This window comes from Crassostrea angulata, chromosome 8, assembly GCF_025612915.1.
Source record: "Crassostrea angulata isolate pt1a10 chromosome 8, ASM2561291v2, whole genome shotgun sequence".
In the NCBI taxonomy this organism is placed as follows: Eukaryota; Metazoa; Mollusca; class Bivalvia; order Ostreida; family Ostreidae; genus Magallana; species Magallana angulata.
Genome location: NC_069118.1, coordinates 1,594,697 through 1,607,014, shown reverse-complemented (window position 1 = coordinate 1,607,014; position 12,318 = coordinate 1,594,697). Strand labels below are relative to the sequence as shown.

Below are 12,318 nucleotides of genomic sequence, written 5' to 3'. Positions count from 1 at the left end.
GAAGTCAAGTCGATAAAAAAGTCGATATCAAGTCGATAAAATTGCCGTTTTATAAATTAATTCATGTTTATCGATAAATATAAACACTACATGTGCGACATTTACAATTAATAACATGCATGGCCGTACAATTCACCTTCATAGATAATGGTTTCTCATCTTTTCTTTTTTATGCAAGATACAAATTTCGATGATAGTCAATGTGTATAAATGTGTGTTTGTTACAATGTACAGCAATAAAAATAATCCGAGAATCGCGATATTTCTTAAAACTTCGGAATACCGTATGCAACTTGCATCATTTAATTTGTCATTTTGTTTAAAATCGATAATCACTTGGCCGATATTTGTATTCAATGAGAGAGAGAGAGAGAGATCTAGAGAGAGAGAGAGAGATTCATTAATCGTGTAACATCGATAATAAGAAAATTAAATTTAGTCAATATGTAAAAATGTTCTTGCAGAGTATAAGCTATGTCTATCGGCACTGTACAATCAATTAGTGCAAACGAATAGACATAATTAATGCAGATGTCTTATTGAAATTTACTTGCAATCTTACATTTTGAAAAAAAAAGTGAAAATGCTTACATATTTCAACGATGATGGTTTAAAAAAATCGCTCCACAAAAATACAACGGTATGCGTGAACTTACAAAGCAATTGAATAGAAGTGTAGATTCAGCACGTGGGGTGCCTTTTGTATTTTGTTTGTCTGCCGTATTTGATACACTTAATTAGGTGTGTACTAGTATATTTAAACAATAAACCAAAAAAAAAAAGTAGCGATGTAACCCGCGTTATTAAATGTAACTATCTTTATAGCCATAACCCGCATGTATCACCGAAGACCGAAGAAAGTATTTAATTGTTTATATTTACATCTTTTATTTAATAAATTAATGAATTGAATTGATCGTAAAAAGTAAGCAAAGATCATTAAATTATTGTTAATGTACACCAGAACGATAGATGAAAGCTGTAGCAAACGCGTCTGATATGGGAATTTGAGTTTGGCATTATCATGATCAGTATATACCATATATCAGTTTTTTTCGCGTGTATCCAACTTCCGCTTTGTTCGCGACGATTTCCGAATCGCAGAAAATATATCAGCGTATACAAAGTTTTGTTCTCATAAATTAGTTCTTTCTTTTCTTATGAAGTAAACAGGTATGTTAAAGTACAATGAACTGTGATCAGTAAGTTTAGAGGTAGAAATTGCGGGATCGGCGTACAAGCGCCAGATAACAAGTATGTAAGCCTCGTAATTTCTTTAATAATCCATTGACAACCTTATTAAAATGGTCGCTTTTCTTGCGTAAACCGATGTCTAATTATACCCGAGCTACTGGTATCTGTAACGGTACATGATCTATTTATTTATGACTGTTTGCGTCTCTGAAAATAGTTATCGGTAATTATTTAACATTAAGGAAATCGAGTAAATGGTTTTATTGTCCAATTTTTTTATTATTATTAAGAGCGGCAATTTAGATACTTTTACCTTCCTTCCTCACAAGTTTAAACAATCTTGAATATTATAATATTTCCACTATGCCTTTGAAATAGTAAAAAATGTTATATACAGTTCTAAGTTCTGAATCGCGGAAAAAACATGACGCGGAAAAAAAACTGATATACGGTAATTCGTGCAATCAGTGATTTTTCTTAGGTTTCTTTAGATTTCGACCGATCGGTAAATAGCATGGTTAGGACTGGACCGAGTTGATTTCAGACCTGTCTTTTTCTATACAGCTGTGAATTACAGAAATAGAGGGAATCATACTTAGTGGATGTAAATTTTAATCTATAAATATAAGATGCCATTTTTGTTGAAATCTTTTTTCTCAAACCAACTGTCTACATTCTTGTAGTTGTAATTACTTTTCAGTGAGACAGTCAAAGCCGATTTTTTCCATCGGTAATTTTATAAGAATTAAGTATTGATAAAGTATAAAAAAGAAGAGAAATCATGACAATAATTTAACACCATACCACCCGAGTTTCAAAAACATCTATAATTGATTTTAAACTTGCTTCAGAACTATGAAGATACTTAAAAAGTAATATCAGTAAATATGCGATAAAATTTCCGTGCCAAAGGTAAATTAAAAAGAATAAATATTTCTCTTTTTGAAAATAAATTCGTGTATGCAATTTTACAATGCCATGAAATTGGGAAACATAGGCATCGAATTTAACAATCTTTTAATTTGTTACATGTTTGCTTATTTAATTTGCTTCTCGGCAGCTTAAATAACTTTGATTTATTTCAAGGTTGGGGAGAAGTTTGATATTTGTTTTCCTTAGATTTCCTTTTTTCTATTTATCTTATGTGCGGGGGGTGGGGGGTTAGTGTGCAGAACTTTAACTATATCCGGATATTTAAAATGTTTTGATCTCTTTTGCAAAAATTGTAAAAACTCTAGAGTGGTAGAAAATTATAAATTAATTCTACTTCATTTCAAACAATTCAAGACGATGAAAGGAAGTATAGAAGAAAAATATCAATGCCCAAAAAAAATTTGACGTTCGTGACGTCGTGACGTTTTCGACGAGCTACGTCAAAGTCGTGTTAACATCTCTTACTAAAATTGTCATAAAATGTTTAAAACACACAAGATCTTGGATATCTTAGTATATTTGTATTCAGAAAGAGTTGACTTATCAGAATTGACAAAAAAGTGAGTTTGTGAAATTTTGACCTTAAGGGCCCTTTTCTCGTGACGGCAGTCAAATAATTGTAAGTTCCTATGCAATGTATTGCTAGAACGTGATGGAAATTTGAAATAGTTAAAGGATAATAAATTTGTGTATTTTCTTAATACAAATTTAAACAACTTTAATTGAAATCACATAGATGACATGGCAATCATTGGATTTCAGAAACATACTGAGTACTGGACAGATATAACCAAAAAGGAATCTATTAACTAACTTCCTATTGTTCTTTTATCATATTTGGTATTTTGTTTTATGGGCACTGACTTGTATTTCAGATTCTAGAACACTCTTTTTATTTCAGATGTTTAATAGTTATTGCTGTACACACGCTGTGTTAAATATTTTATTTCTCTTTCAATCTGATGTGATCAGGAGAAATATCACTTTATATATTCTGTTGCTTTAGATATGTTGTTTTGATATTGTTGCCTTTTTTCTTTTCTTTTTCTAATGTCATAGAGAGAGGAGCTTTTAATCACATTTCTTTTCAAATGAAATAGATGGAGAATTAGATCACACACACACAGAAAGCTATAACTTTGTCATCACAATGCTAAGAAAGCACTTTTCTTGAAGATTTTTTTCTGCAAAAAAATATTTGACATAGCTGTATACGTAGTTTAGACTTTAACACCCAGAGTTCTGTTATCCACAGATAAATACAATTCCATTGATCATTATTGAGTGGGTCCTTTACCACTATGACTCCTCTCTTTCAGACCATCCTCTCTGAAAGGAGTGGGGCCCAAGAAGGACTCCCACACCAATGTAAAGATTGTCCACCCACATAACAGTCAGTTCCAGTACCAGAACTTCCAGAGCCGGTCACGCTTGGACGCTCGGCTGTGGTTAGACTGTCGCCAAGCACTCGTCAAGTGTTTGATGATGGAGATCCGAAGTCTGGGAGAGATTAAGGGTCAGGGCTGTTGTCATGGAGATATTTGATCGATAAATTTGATATCTTAAATTAATAGCTGATGTTACCACAGCATCTTTATAAAGAGAACATAAAATTCAATTTTGAATGTGCAGTCTTACTTTTATTTTGAATATCATAGATATCACTTTAAGATACTACAGATATAAAGGGTTTAAAACAGTTTGCGTTAGATTATGACACATCAGACATCTTTTTGGCTGTTACAGATCCTGAGACCAAAGTTCTCCAGGAGCTGGCTGACTGCCGCCAGTACTGTATTGAGGGTCTGGGGGAGGCAGAGGCTTGCGGCGACATAGAGATGCAGGCCGAGTTCTTCCTCCAGGGGGCGGTCCTCAACATCACCGAGGGAAAGAGTCTGGAGCACACCCTGTCCTTGCTGCAGGTACGTACAAATAACAGACAGCATCATATTACCCACAAAATGTTTTTATCCAAATAGCCAACCACCTACACCTCACTAAGGAAATGTGTCTAAATTACTGTAAACCAATTTTAATTTGTATGCAAGGAACTTTCACAAAGTTATCAAGAAAGTACCTTACTTTTGCAAATATGTCTAGCCATGAACCATGAAAGTCTTTGGTACTTGTTCATAATAAAGTGGTCGTGATTAAAAATTGGTTTTTTGAGTGTATAAATAATGGATTTTGTAATCATTACAGAGAGATACTTTTATTTGTGGTTCTGTAGGATGCAATTCAGCTGCTACAGAAGATTCCCAAGCTGTCAATCCCCGGGGAGCAGCTTCTGACCCGAGCCCTGGTCCTGAGGACCGACCTGGAGGCCATCACCAGGGAGGATGACACTGTGCTGTTCACAGAACGCACACTCGACCAGTACATAGAGGCTCAGAACATAGTACTCACTCAGGTCAGTACATAGAGGCCCAGAACATAGTACTCACACAGGTCAGTACATAGAGGCTCAGAACATAGTACTCACTCAGGTCAGTACATAGAGGCTCAGAACATAGTACTCACACAGGTCAGTACATAGAGGCCCAGAACATAGTACTCACACAGGTCAGTACATAGAGGCTCAGAACATAGTACTCACTCAGGTCAGTATATAGAGGCTCAGAACATAGTACTCACACAGGTCAGTACATAGAGGCTCAGAACATAATACTCACACAGGTCAGTATATAGAGGCCCAGAACATAGTACTCACTCAGGTCAGTATATAGAGGCTCAGAACGTAGTACTCACACAGGTCAGTACATAGAGGCTCAGAACATAGTACTCACTCAGGTCAGTATATAGAGGCTCAGAACATAGTACTCACACAGGTCAGTACATAGAGGCTCAGAACATAATACTCACACAGGTCAGTATATAGAGGCTCAGAACATAGTACTCACACAGGTCAGTATATAGAGGCTCAGAACATAGTACTCACTCAGGTCAGTACATAGAGGCTCAGAACGTAGTACTCACACAGGTCAGTACATAGAGGCTCAAAACATAGTACTCACTTGGGTCAGTAACGAGTGTATAGAGCATAAGTACACAAATAGTGAAGTAGTAATAACCAGACCAGATACAAAGGTGACAAATAATCAGTCTGTAACTCTAGCAATTCAAGGCCATGTTCTATCTTTTAGTTGGAGCGACTAGGGGAGACCATTGAGCACTACTACCCTGACCAGATGGCTCAGTTCTCTGCCCCTGTGAGTCCCATGAAGAACATCTACCTCCCCCAGCTGTCACAGCTGGTCCAGATCAAACTGAGGGTGGGGCACGCCATCGGTAGGAACGCCGCCAAGTACATCCGCAGCGGGTAGGTGACAAACAGTGATTTATTACCTGTGCAGGTGAAAAAGTATTGGATAGAGTGGCAGGTTTTAATTTACCAGAGCAGGAATTTTTATTGATTGATGATTTGCTGTCAACTGTAAAAGACAATGATTACCAGTAGTTAATTTGAAAGGAAGTTGATTTTAACGAGATATTAATGTAAATTGCTACACATTCTACTGTGTGTTAAGGACATTCTGGTACATGTATTACTACGCCATTATGCCTTTAAGAACCACCATAGCAAGACTGATAAAGAAATAATTTGTTTAATTTTCCAGGGGTATTCTTTACTTTTATTCATTGAATTAGAAAATAATAGTGTTGTTTTGTTTTGAACATATTTTATTGATTACTCAAAAGGATCAAAAACAAGTTCTAACAACTTACTAGCTCTTCTGTTAAGGTATACTACAGTGGGGTTATCAAACAAAATTTCCCACACAATTTTCCATGATCAAAATATACCTGGTTGTGATGAGGAGTATATATATTTGTACCATAGCTTGGCGAGTTTTCTATTGTTAAAAGTGTGGGTTATTTGTGCAAACCCCACACTTTTTTAAAACTCCGCCCACTATCTCGAGTAAAAACAACATCAACAAGGTTGTTTTAGCGCGTCCATAATATTCCACAGTAAGAGTTTCCTCCAGATCAAAATTGCCAAAACTCAACACGGATAAATGACTCGACTAACTGAGTTCGTCGAATAAATCTCATTTTTAGCTCGAGACAAAACAATATCGGCAATGGCTTTGTCAGAAAGACTCTATTTTAATATTCCTCTCCATGTGTGCGGACAAGTAGAGAAACGTGTGTTAAATGAAATAGGGGTATCCTGTTTAAAGGTTTTATAGAAAGTCAATCACGTGATAGGAAAGCGTTTGAATAGAAAACTTGTTTTGTGGACAGAGTGAATAGCTGTAGCCAATCGAAATTGACATTAACCATTCACGGTTTCGCGACATGCATTTCTCAAATAAATTTTTTTTGCTTAAATTGATTGATTTTGTTCAAAATATATATGTACATGTTTTTTCAGCCACTTTTAAAAAACATAATTTGATACAGAGTATCAAATAAGATTTAAAAAAAATGATTACCTTCATCAATTTAGATTTAATTTCAATTGTTTAAACAGAAGCATTGCACAATTTAGGGTTCGTACATATGAAATTGTGTTAATACGTTTAATTCTTTGAAGCAAATATCGATACTTTAAGTCGGAAAATGAATGAATATGAAATAAAATCAAAACAATGAGAAGTCGATCTATTCATTAGGGCTATGATTTAAAAAAAAAGGAAGAATAATTAATCTTTGTCGGGGATAGAAAGTCATTTGGGAAATTCACAAAGTACAATTATATATATGAAGACCAACGCATTGGCACCGTATTGTTTAGAGGCAGGTGCACTCCCGATATTACCATGATAATAAGATATAATGAATAATTGTAAACTATGGTACAAGTAACTTACCCCATATGATATTGTTGATTATGTGCAGATACCCGATGGGCGTGGTCATAACGACACTCGGGAGCTACGCTCCCTCGTGTCATTATGACCACGCCCATCGGGTATCTGCACATAACCAACAATATTATATGGGGTAACTACTACAAGTACAGTGTATGTGTTGTTCCCCTACAGGTGTGACAAGGATCCCGCCCAGCTGTGGACCGGAGCCCTGGGGGTGCTGATGACCGCCAAGGAACTCTCCCAGGCCATCATCACCCGAGAGGCCAACCTCGAGGCTGAAATACTGCTCAACCTAGGTATAAACAATGTATAAAAACAGGACTCATAAAGTAGAGAAATATTTAGCATTGAAATAAAAAGAGTTATAAACTCTGCATAAAGTTAATTAAAAAGAGATTAAATTTTCCATTAAATAAAGTTTGGGGTTTATCGTTGACAGGAAAGGTACAGCGTATGTTGGTATACCATGGGAAGTTCCCACCCAGGAAAGCAGTGGAGACTCTGATAGAGGCCATCACCACCAGCTTTAACAATGACCATGACCTGGGGTAAGGCTTTTACTGGAGTAGGAGGTAGTCAAGTCAATGCAACTCTTTACATAAGCCATGTTTAAATCCCACCAGAACTCTTATGTATAACCTACAATAGCAGTACATGTATTAATATCTTGACAGTGTAAGCCAAAAAGTGAATGAAGTACGGTATAAGAAAAAAGAATTTGTCTTTATTTATGTCTGATGGCTTCTGAAAGATTAGATATACATGTAGTATTTTTCCTTTCTAGGGTTCCATAGATATATATTGCTCTTTATTGTAAAAGGAGTTTGCCCTTTTATATTGCCATGTTTAATGTTATATTTTGCCCTTTGTAGACTGATGAGACAGGCCTATCTGGGGATTGCCCTAAAGTTCAGTCTATATTGCCCTGTTTAATGTGATATTTTCCCTGTTGTAGACTGATGAGACAGGCCTATCTGGAGATTGCCCTCATGTGCAGTTTATATTGCCCTGTTTAATGTGATATTTTGCCCTGTTGTAGACTGATGAGACAGGCCTATCTGGAGATTGCCCTCATGTTCAGTCTATATTGCCCTGTTTAATGTGATATTTTGCCCTGTTGTAGACTGATGAGACAGGCCTATCTGGAGATTGCCCTGGTGTATCTACAGAGTTCTGGACTGATTGCTCTGAAGGAGAACAATGCCCTGGAGTTGGTGACAGAAACACAAGATCCGGAGACAGCTAGTGCCAAAACAGACAGCTCCAGAAAAACCAAGTCCTGGAAGGTAAGGGGCAGGAGGCTGTTACACACACACACGGAGGTCATGCCTAATAGATATTGTTATATTCAGCAGTATATTCTCACTATATAACTCTATATAGACGAATAGTCAATAACTGTAATATTAGCTCGTCCGAAAAATATTGACCGGTCAATATTTTTTTGATATTGACCGGCTAAGAATAATATCTAGAGAACATTCCCTCTATTTCAAATAATCGCCTCTGATTTGTTGATTCGTAAACGATGACGTAAATAACTCTTCGCGACTCCAAAACAAGGTGACGTCATAATAGTCAGTCAGTCAAGGCAAGTAAACAACGGACGCGCAATGCGACTGTTTGCTATCATAACGGATATAAGGATTTGCGAATTCCTGTGAAGTAAAATCGGGTAGAACATCTGTATTTTAATTCTTCCAGTCGGCAGAATATCACCAGTGACCGTTTGATGCTGAGGATATTTTGGAAATGAACTTTGCACAAAATTGAATTCGTGAATTCTTTGTTGAGCTGAGAAAATTACGGCGATCTGTTTTTAATTACTTTCTTAAATTTTGGTTTGTTTTTTCATATGACAAAACAAATGTTGACTGTGTTTTCATGCAACATTGATTATATTAGCCCCCTTGGGACGAAATATTGCCCTCCGCTTCACGTCGGGCAATATTTCGTCCCTCAGGGGCTAATATAATCAATGTTGCCCTCAACCCGTCAATATTTGTATAATAGTACATGTAATGGGCAGAGAGAGGTGGGGATAAAGGGCCACCTTTTATCAGCCCAATTTTTTATTTTCTGTGTTATAAAAATGATTATTTTCATAACAAACATATTGGTTCTCACTACTTAATACATTTGATAGGAAGATAATGTTAAGATTTTATAAATAATAGCTAGAATTCCTTATCAAAACATCTGAAAAAAAAACGCATTACTTTGTGATTGGATTTATTTCTGAGTTTTTGATGCCCCTATAAAAATGAAATTCAATGTATAATGAGACATATGGTACAATATTACTCTATACATAAAGTGACAGGGAAGATAATTTAGGGAGGGTGGGTACCGATAGATAGATATATACATTTTAAATCTTTTTCTTACATTTTCAAAAATGTTAATATAGGATTCTCCATCTCCAGAGAAGGTAAAATCAACTGACCAATCAGAGATATGGAGCTTTTAATTAACAACTTGTTGAGAATCTTCATTTTCTGTTGTTTATTTTCAAAGACTTTTTCTCCTTTGCTTTAGCAACTTCTGGCATTAGTTTAAGTTCATTTTCATGTTAGTGTTCTTGTGGGGGGGTTTTTCAAGAAAAAAATTTGACTTTGAATTTTTTGTTGTTATTTAGATCCTTTAAAAACAAAACAATGAAACTTGCGTCTGGTATTCTTATCATTAATTAAATAATGAAGCTCGTGTCTTGTAACAAACTGCTTGGAATAAACTATGCATGGTTTCTACATACATAATCAGTTTGTGACAGTTCTACAGTCTGTCTGTCCATCTGTCTGTTTGTCTGTGCTGTCTGTCTGTCTGTGCTGTCTCATCTTGCCCTATGGCTTTGTAATGCCACCAATCTGCTGCCTGTATCTGATGTAACAGATTCTCTGTGTCTGGTGCATGGATTATCAGATTTAACCTTAGATTAGAGGATTAACCATACTAGTAGATGTTTGACAAAAATGGATTATTGTAATTTGTGGGACTCGACTGACTGTACAGGAACAGTTAAGGGGTTGACGTTGGGCGTAATGGTCTGATTCAAGCTGAAATAATGCAGCCAGTTTCCAATTTTACAACATAATAACAAATATTTATTGTAATTCTATAGAGATCCAGATCCAAAGAATTTGTACTTCTTACTAAAACTTCAAATTTACAAAATCAGGAGAATACCATTATTGCAGCTAGTACGTCAGACAGTAGTAAGGCATATATTTAGACTTCAGACAATATCAAACAAATATATTTTTGGTACAGAGTAAGAAGGACCGCCTGAGCAGTAGGACCAAGTCCAGTAAGAGTGACGAGGTGGGCGACCAGGAGAAGGAGCGCCGCGCGGCGTGGCTTGCCATACGGAGTGCTGCCGCGGTGACGGAGGCCCAGAGAGCCAGGATGTTGCTGACGGGAGACGTCAGCGTCACCTCACAAAAACTCACCGACTCCGCACAGGAAAACATCCCTGACTTTGTGGCGCTTGATCTTGTCAGTGCTTATGTGTTAGGGGAAAAGAAGAAGGTTTATAAAAGTAGGTGTTACAAAGCTTTGATCAAATGGCTTTTTTCAATACCTGATATTGGTATACTAAATACATGTTGATTATCAAAACTGGAGGGAGAATTTAACTCTGTACACCAGAGTTGATTCAGAGGATCTTATTTTTGTGAGAATATGAAAATGAAAGTTTACATTAACAAGTCAGAATGAAGAATGAAATTACATGTAATACCAATAAAATTCTCACTTACAAAAAATGATTTCCTGTAGATGGATTAAAAAAATCATAGAATGTCACTGGGAAGAACAAAAAATGTAAATTTCATATATCTTATGTTTACAGATGAGATAGAGGAGGAGTTAGCTCCCCTGATAGAAGCCCAGGAAGTAAAGAAAGTAGAAACATACGATGAACAGGTGAACCGCGCCAAGCAGGGTGCGCAGGACCTGGGCTGGATCCACTTCCTAGGTAATGAAATCATACTCTTTATGCTGTATTGTAGGATACTAGTAGTGATAATTTGATGTGATGATATACTGCTGTGGTAATGATTATATCATGGTGTGTGATTCATTGCATACACAATGTTTTAATGCATCATAGTGATATTCTGGCGATGCCACAATGATACAACAGTTATCCAGCCCTATACATGTAGACTACAGACAGCCCATATAAATGTTGTAGGTTACCAGACAGTCTTACAGCGACTGTGTAGTACCTCCACAATCTCAGCCTCCAGCAGTAAATCTGACCCCAACCCCCAGGACAACGCTGACCCTGGTGACCTTGGGCCAGACTTTGACCTTGGGTTCATCAGTCACGCCCAGTGTGACACCACAGTGAACCATGATGTGGTGCGCTCAATGCTGTTTGGTGGGGTGTGGTCACGACGGACCGCCAAGCTCCACACCTACCTAGCAACCCATCTACAGGTGTACAGTGACCGGTGCTGTGCTGTGTATCCCCCCGCTGCTCTCAGCCTGCCCACTGTAGCCACTGTCAAGTAAGGCAAATGACAGTCTTCTGTAGACATTTAATGATTTTATCCTTGCTTTTTAGGTAGTTGAAATGATTTTTATGTACCTGTATGTTAGAACGTAGTTATAAAAACTAGAAATATGTTTCAGTATAAATGAATAAATTTTCCATTCTAAAATGTTTGATCCACTGTAAGTTAAACAGTTCTCTATGTTGATAGCATCACATTACTTGACCTTACGTCCTTATGTTGTAGGTTTGATGGGAGTGTCTTGTACAAGTCATACACCCAGAACCTCACCATACCTGCAGATCAGGAGGAGGCGATACAGACAGCTGATCAGGGTGCCATCGGCAAGGCTCCGCCCCCTCCGGGCTCCAACCTGGAGCAGTACCGACCCCCTGACAAAAGCGTCACCACCCCCTCAGAAACAGAGGTCGCCATCCAGGTATGATTTGGTGATTAAATCAAATTCTGATTAAAGGATTTTATGTTTGTGTGTGTACATATACATGTACATGAAAATATTGGGATAAAAATCACATCAATGGAATAATTCGGCTTAATGTGTTCTCTCTGTCCTTTTATTTTCTTTCTCTCTGCTCCTAACTATACCCTCTTATTTTTTCTCTATCATTCCACTCTCTCTCCAGTCACAGAATAAATGTCCTTGACCTTTCCTTTTATAGTTCTACCAGCCGTCCCTCGAGGAGAATGACCCCCAGAGACCTGAAGCTGTGGGCCCTGACTCCCGAATCCTTCTTCTGTATGCTTTGTCCAATAAGAAGGTCAATCAGCCAGGTCTGCAGTGGGTGACCTTGTCCCAGCTCAACGACCTTCACGACAGGTAAACTATCACCTGTAAACTATCACCTGTAAAA

The 12,318-nt window shown here is 37.1% G+C and overlaps 1 protein-coding gene across 7 annotated transcripts in view; it reads left to right on the top strand.

The window, feature by feature from the left end:
• The window catches only part of LOC128159420 (cilia- and flagella-associated protein 54-like), a 46,026-nt gene that overhangs the window by 31,881 nt on the left and 1,827 nt on the right, over positions 1 to 12,318 (top strand). For 5 of the 7 annotated variants that reach the window (XM_052822503.1, XM_052822504.1, XM_052822505.1 and 2 more), the window contains 13 exons: positions 3,447 to 3,643; positions 3,874 to 4,049; positions 4,358 to 4,537; positions 5,271 to 5,446; positions 7,119 to 7,243; positions 7,387 to 7,495; positions 8,071 to 8,233; positions 9,358 to 9,378; positions 10,218 to 10,485; positions 10,798 to 10,923; positions 11,143 to 11,461; positions 11,693 to 11,885; positions 12,127 to 12,284. In XM_052822503.1, the coding sequence (XP_052678463.1) occupies positions 3,447 to 3,643; positions 3,874 to 4,049; positions 4,358 to 4,537; positions 5,271 to 5,446; positions 7,119 to 7,243; positions 7,387 to 7,495; positions 8,071 to 8,233; positions 9,358 to 9,378; positions 10,218 to 10,485; positions 10,798 to 10,923; positions 11,143 to 11,461; positions 11,693 to 11,885; positions 12,127 to 12,284 (2,211 nt within the window). Of the gene's footprint in view, positions 1 to 3,446; positions 3,644 to 3,873; positions 4,050 to 4,357; positions 4,538 to 5,270; positions 5,447 to 7,118; positions 7,244 to 7,386; positions 7,496 to 7,902; positions 7,979 to 8,070; positions 8,234 to 9,357; positions 9,379 to 10,217; positions 10,486 to 10,797; positions 10,924 to 11,142; positions 11,462 to 11,692; positions 11,886 to 12,126; positions 12,285 to 12,318 lie in introns of those variants that run through there. The other 2 variants (XM_052822501.1, XM_052822506.1) reach the window with 2 other exon arrangements.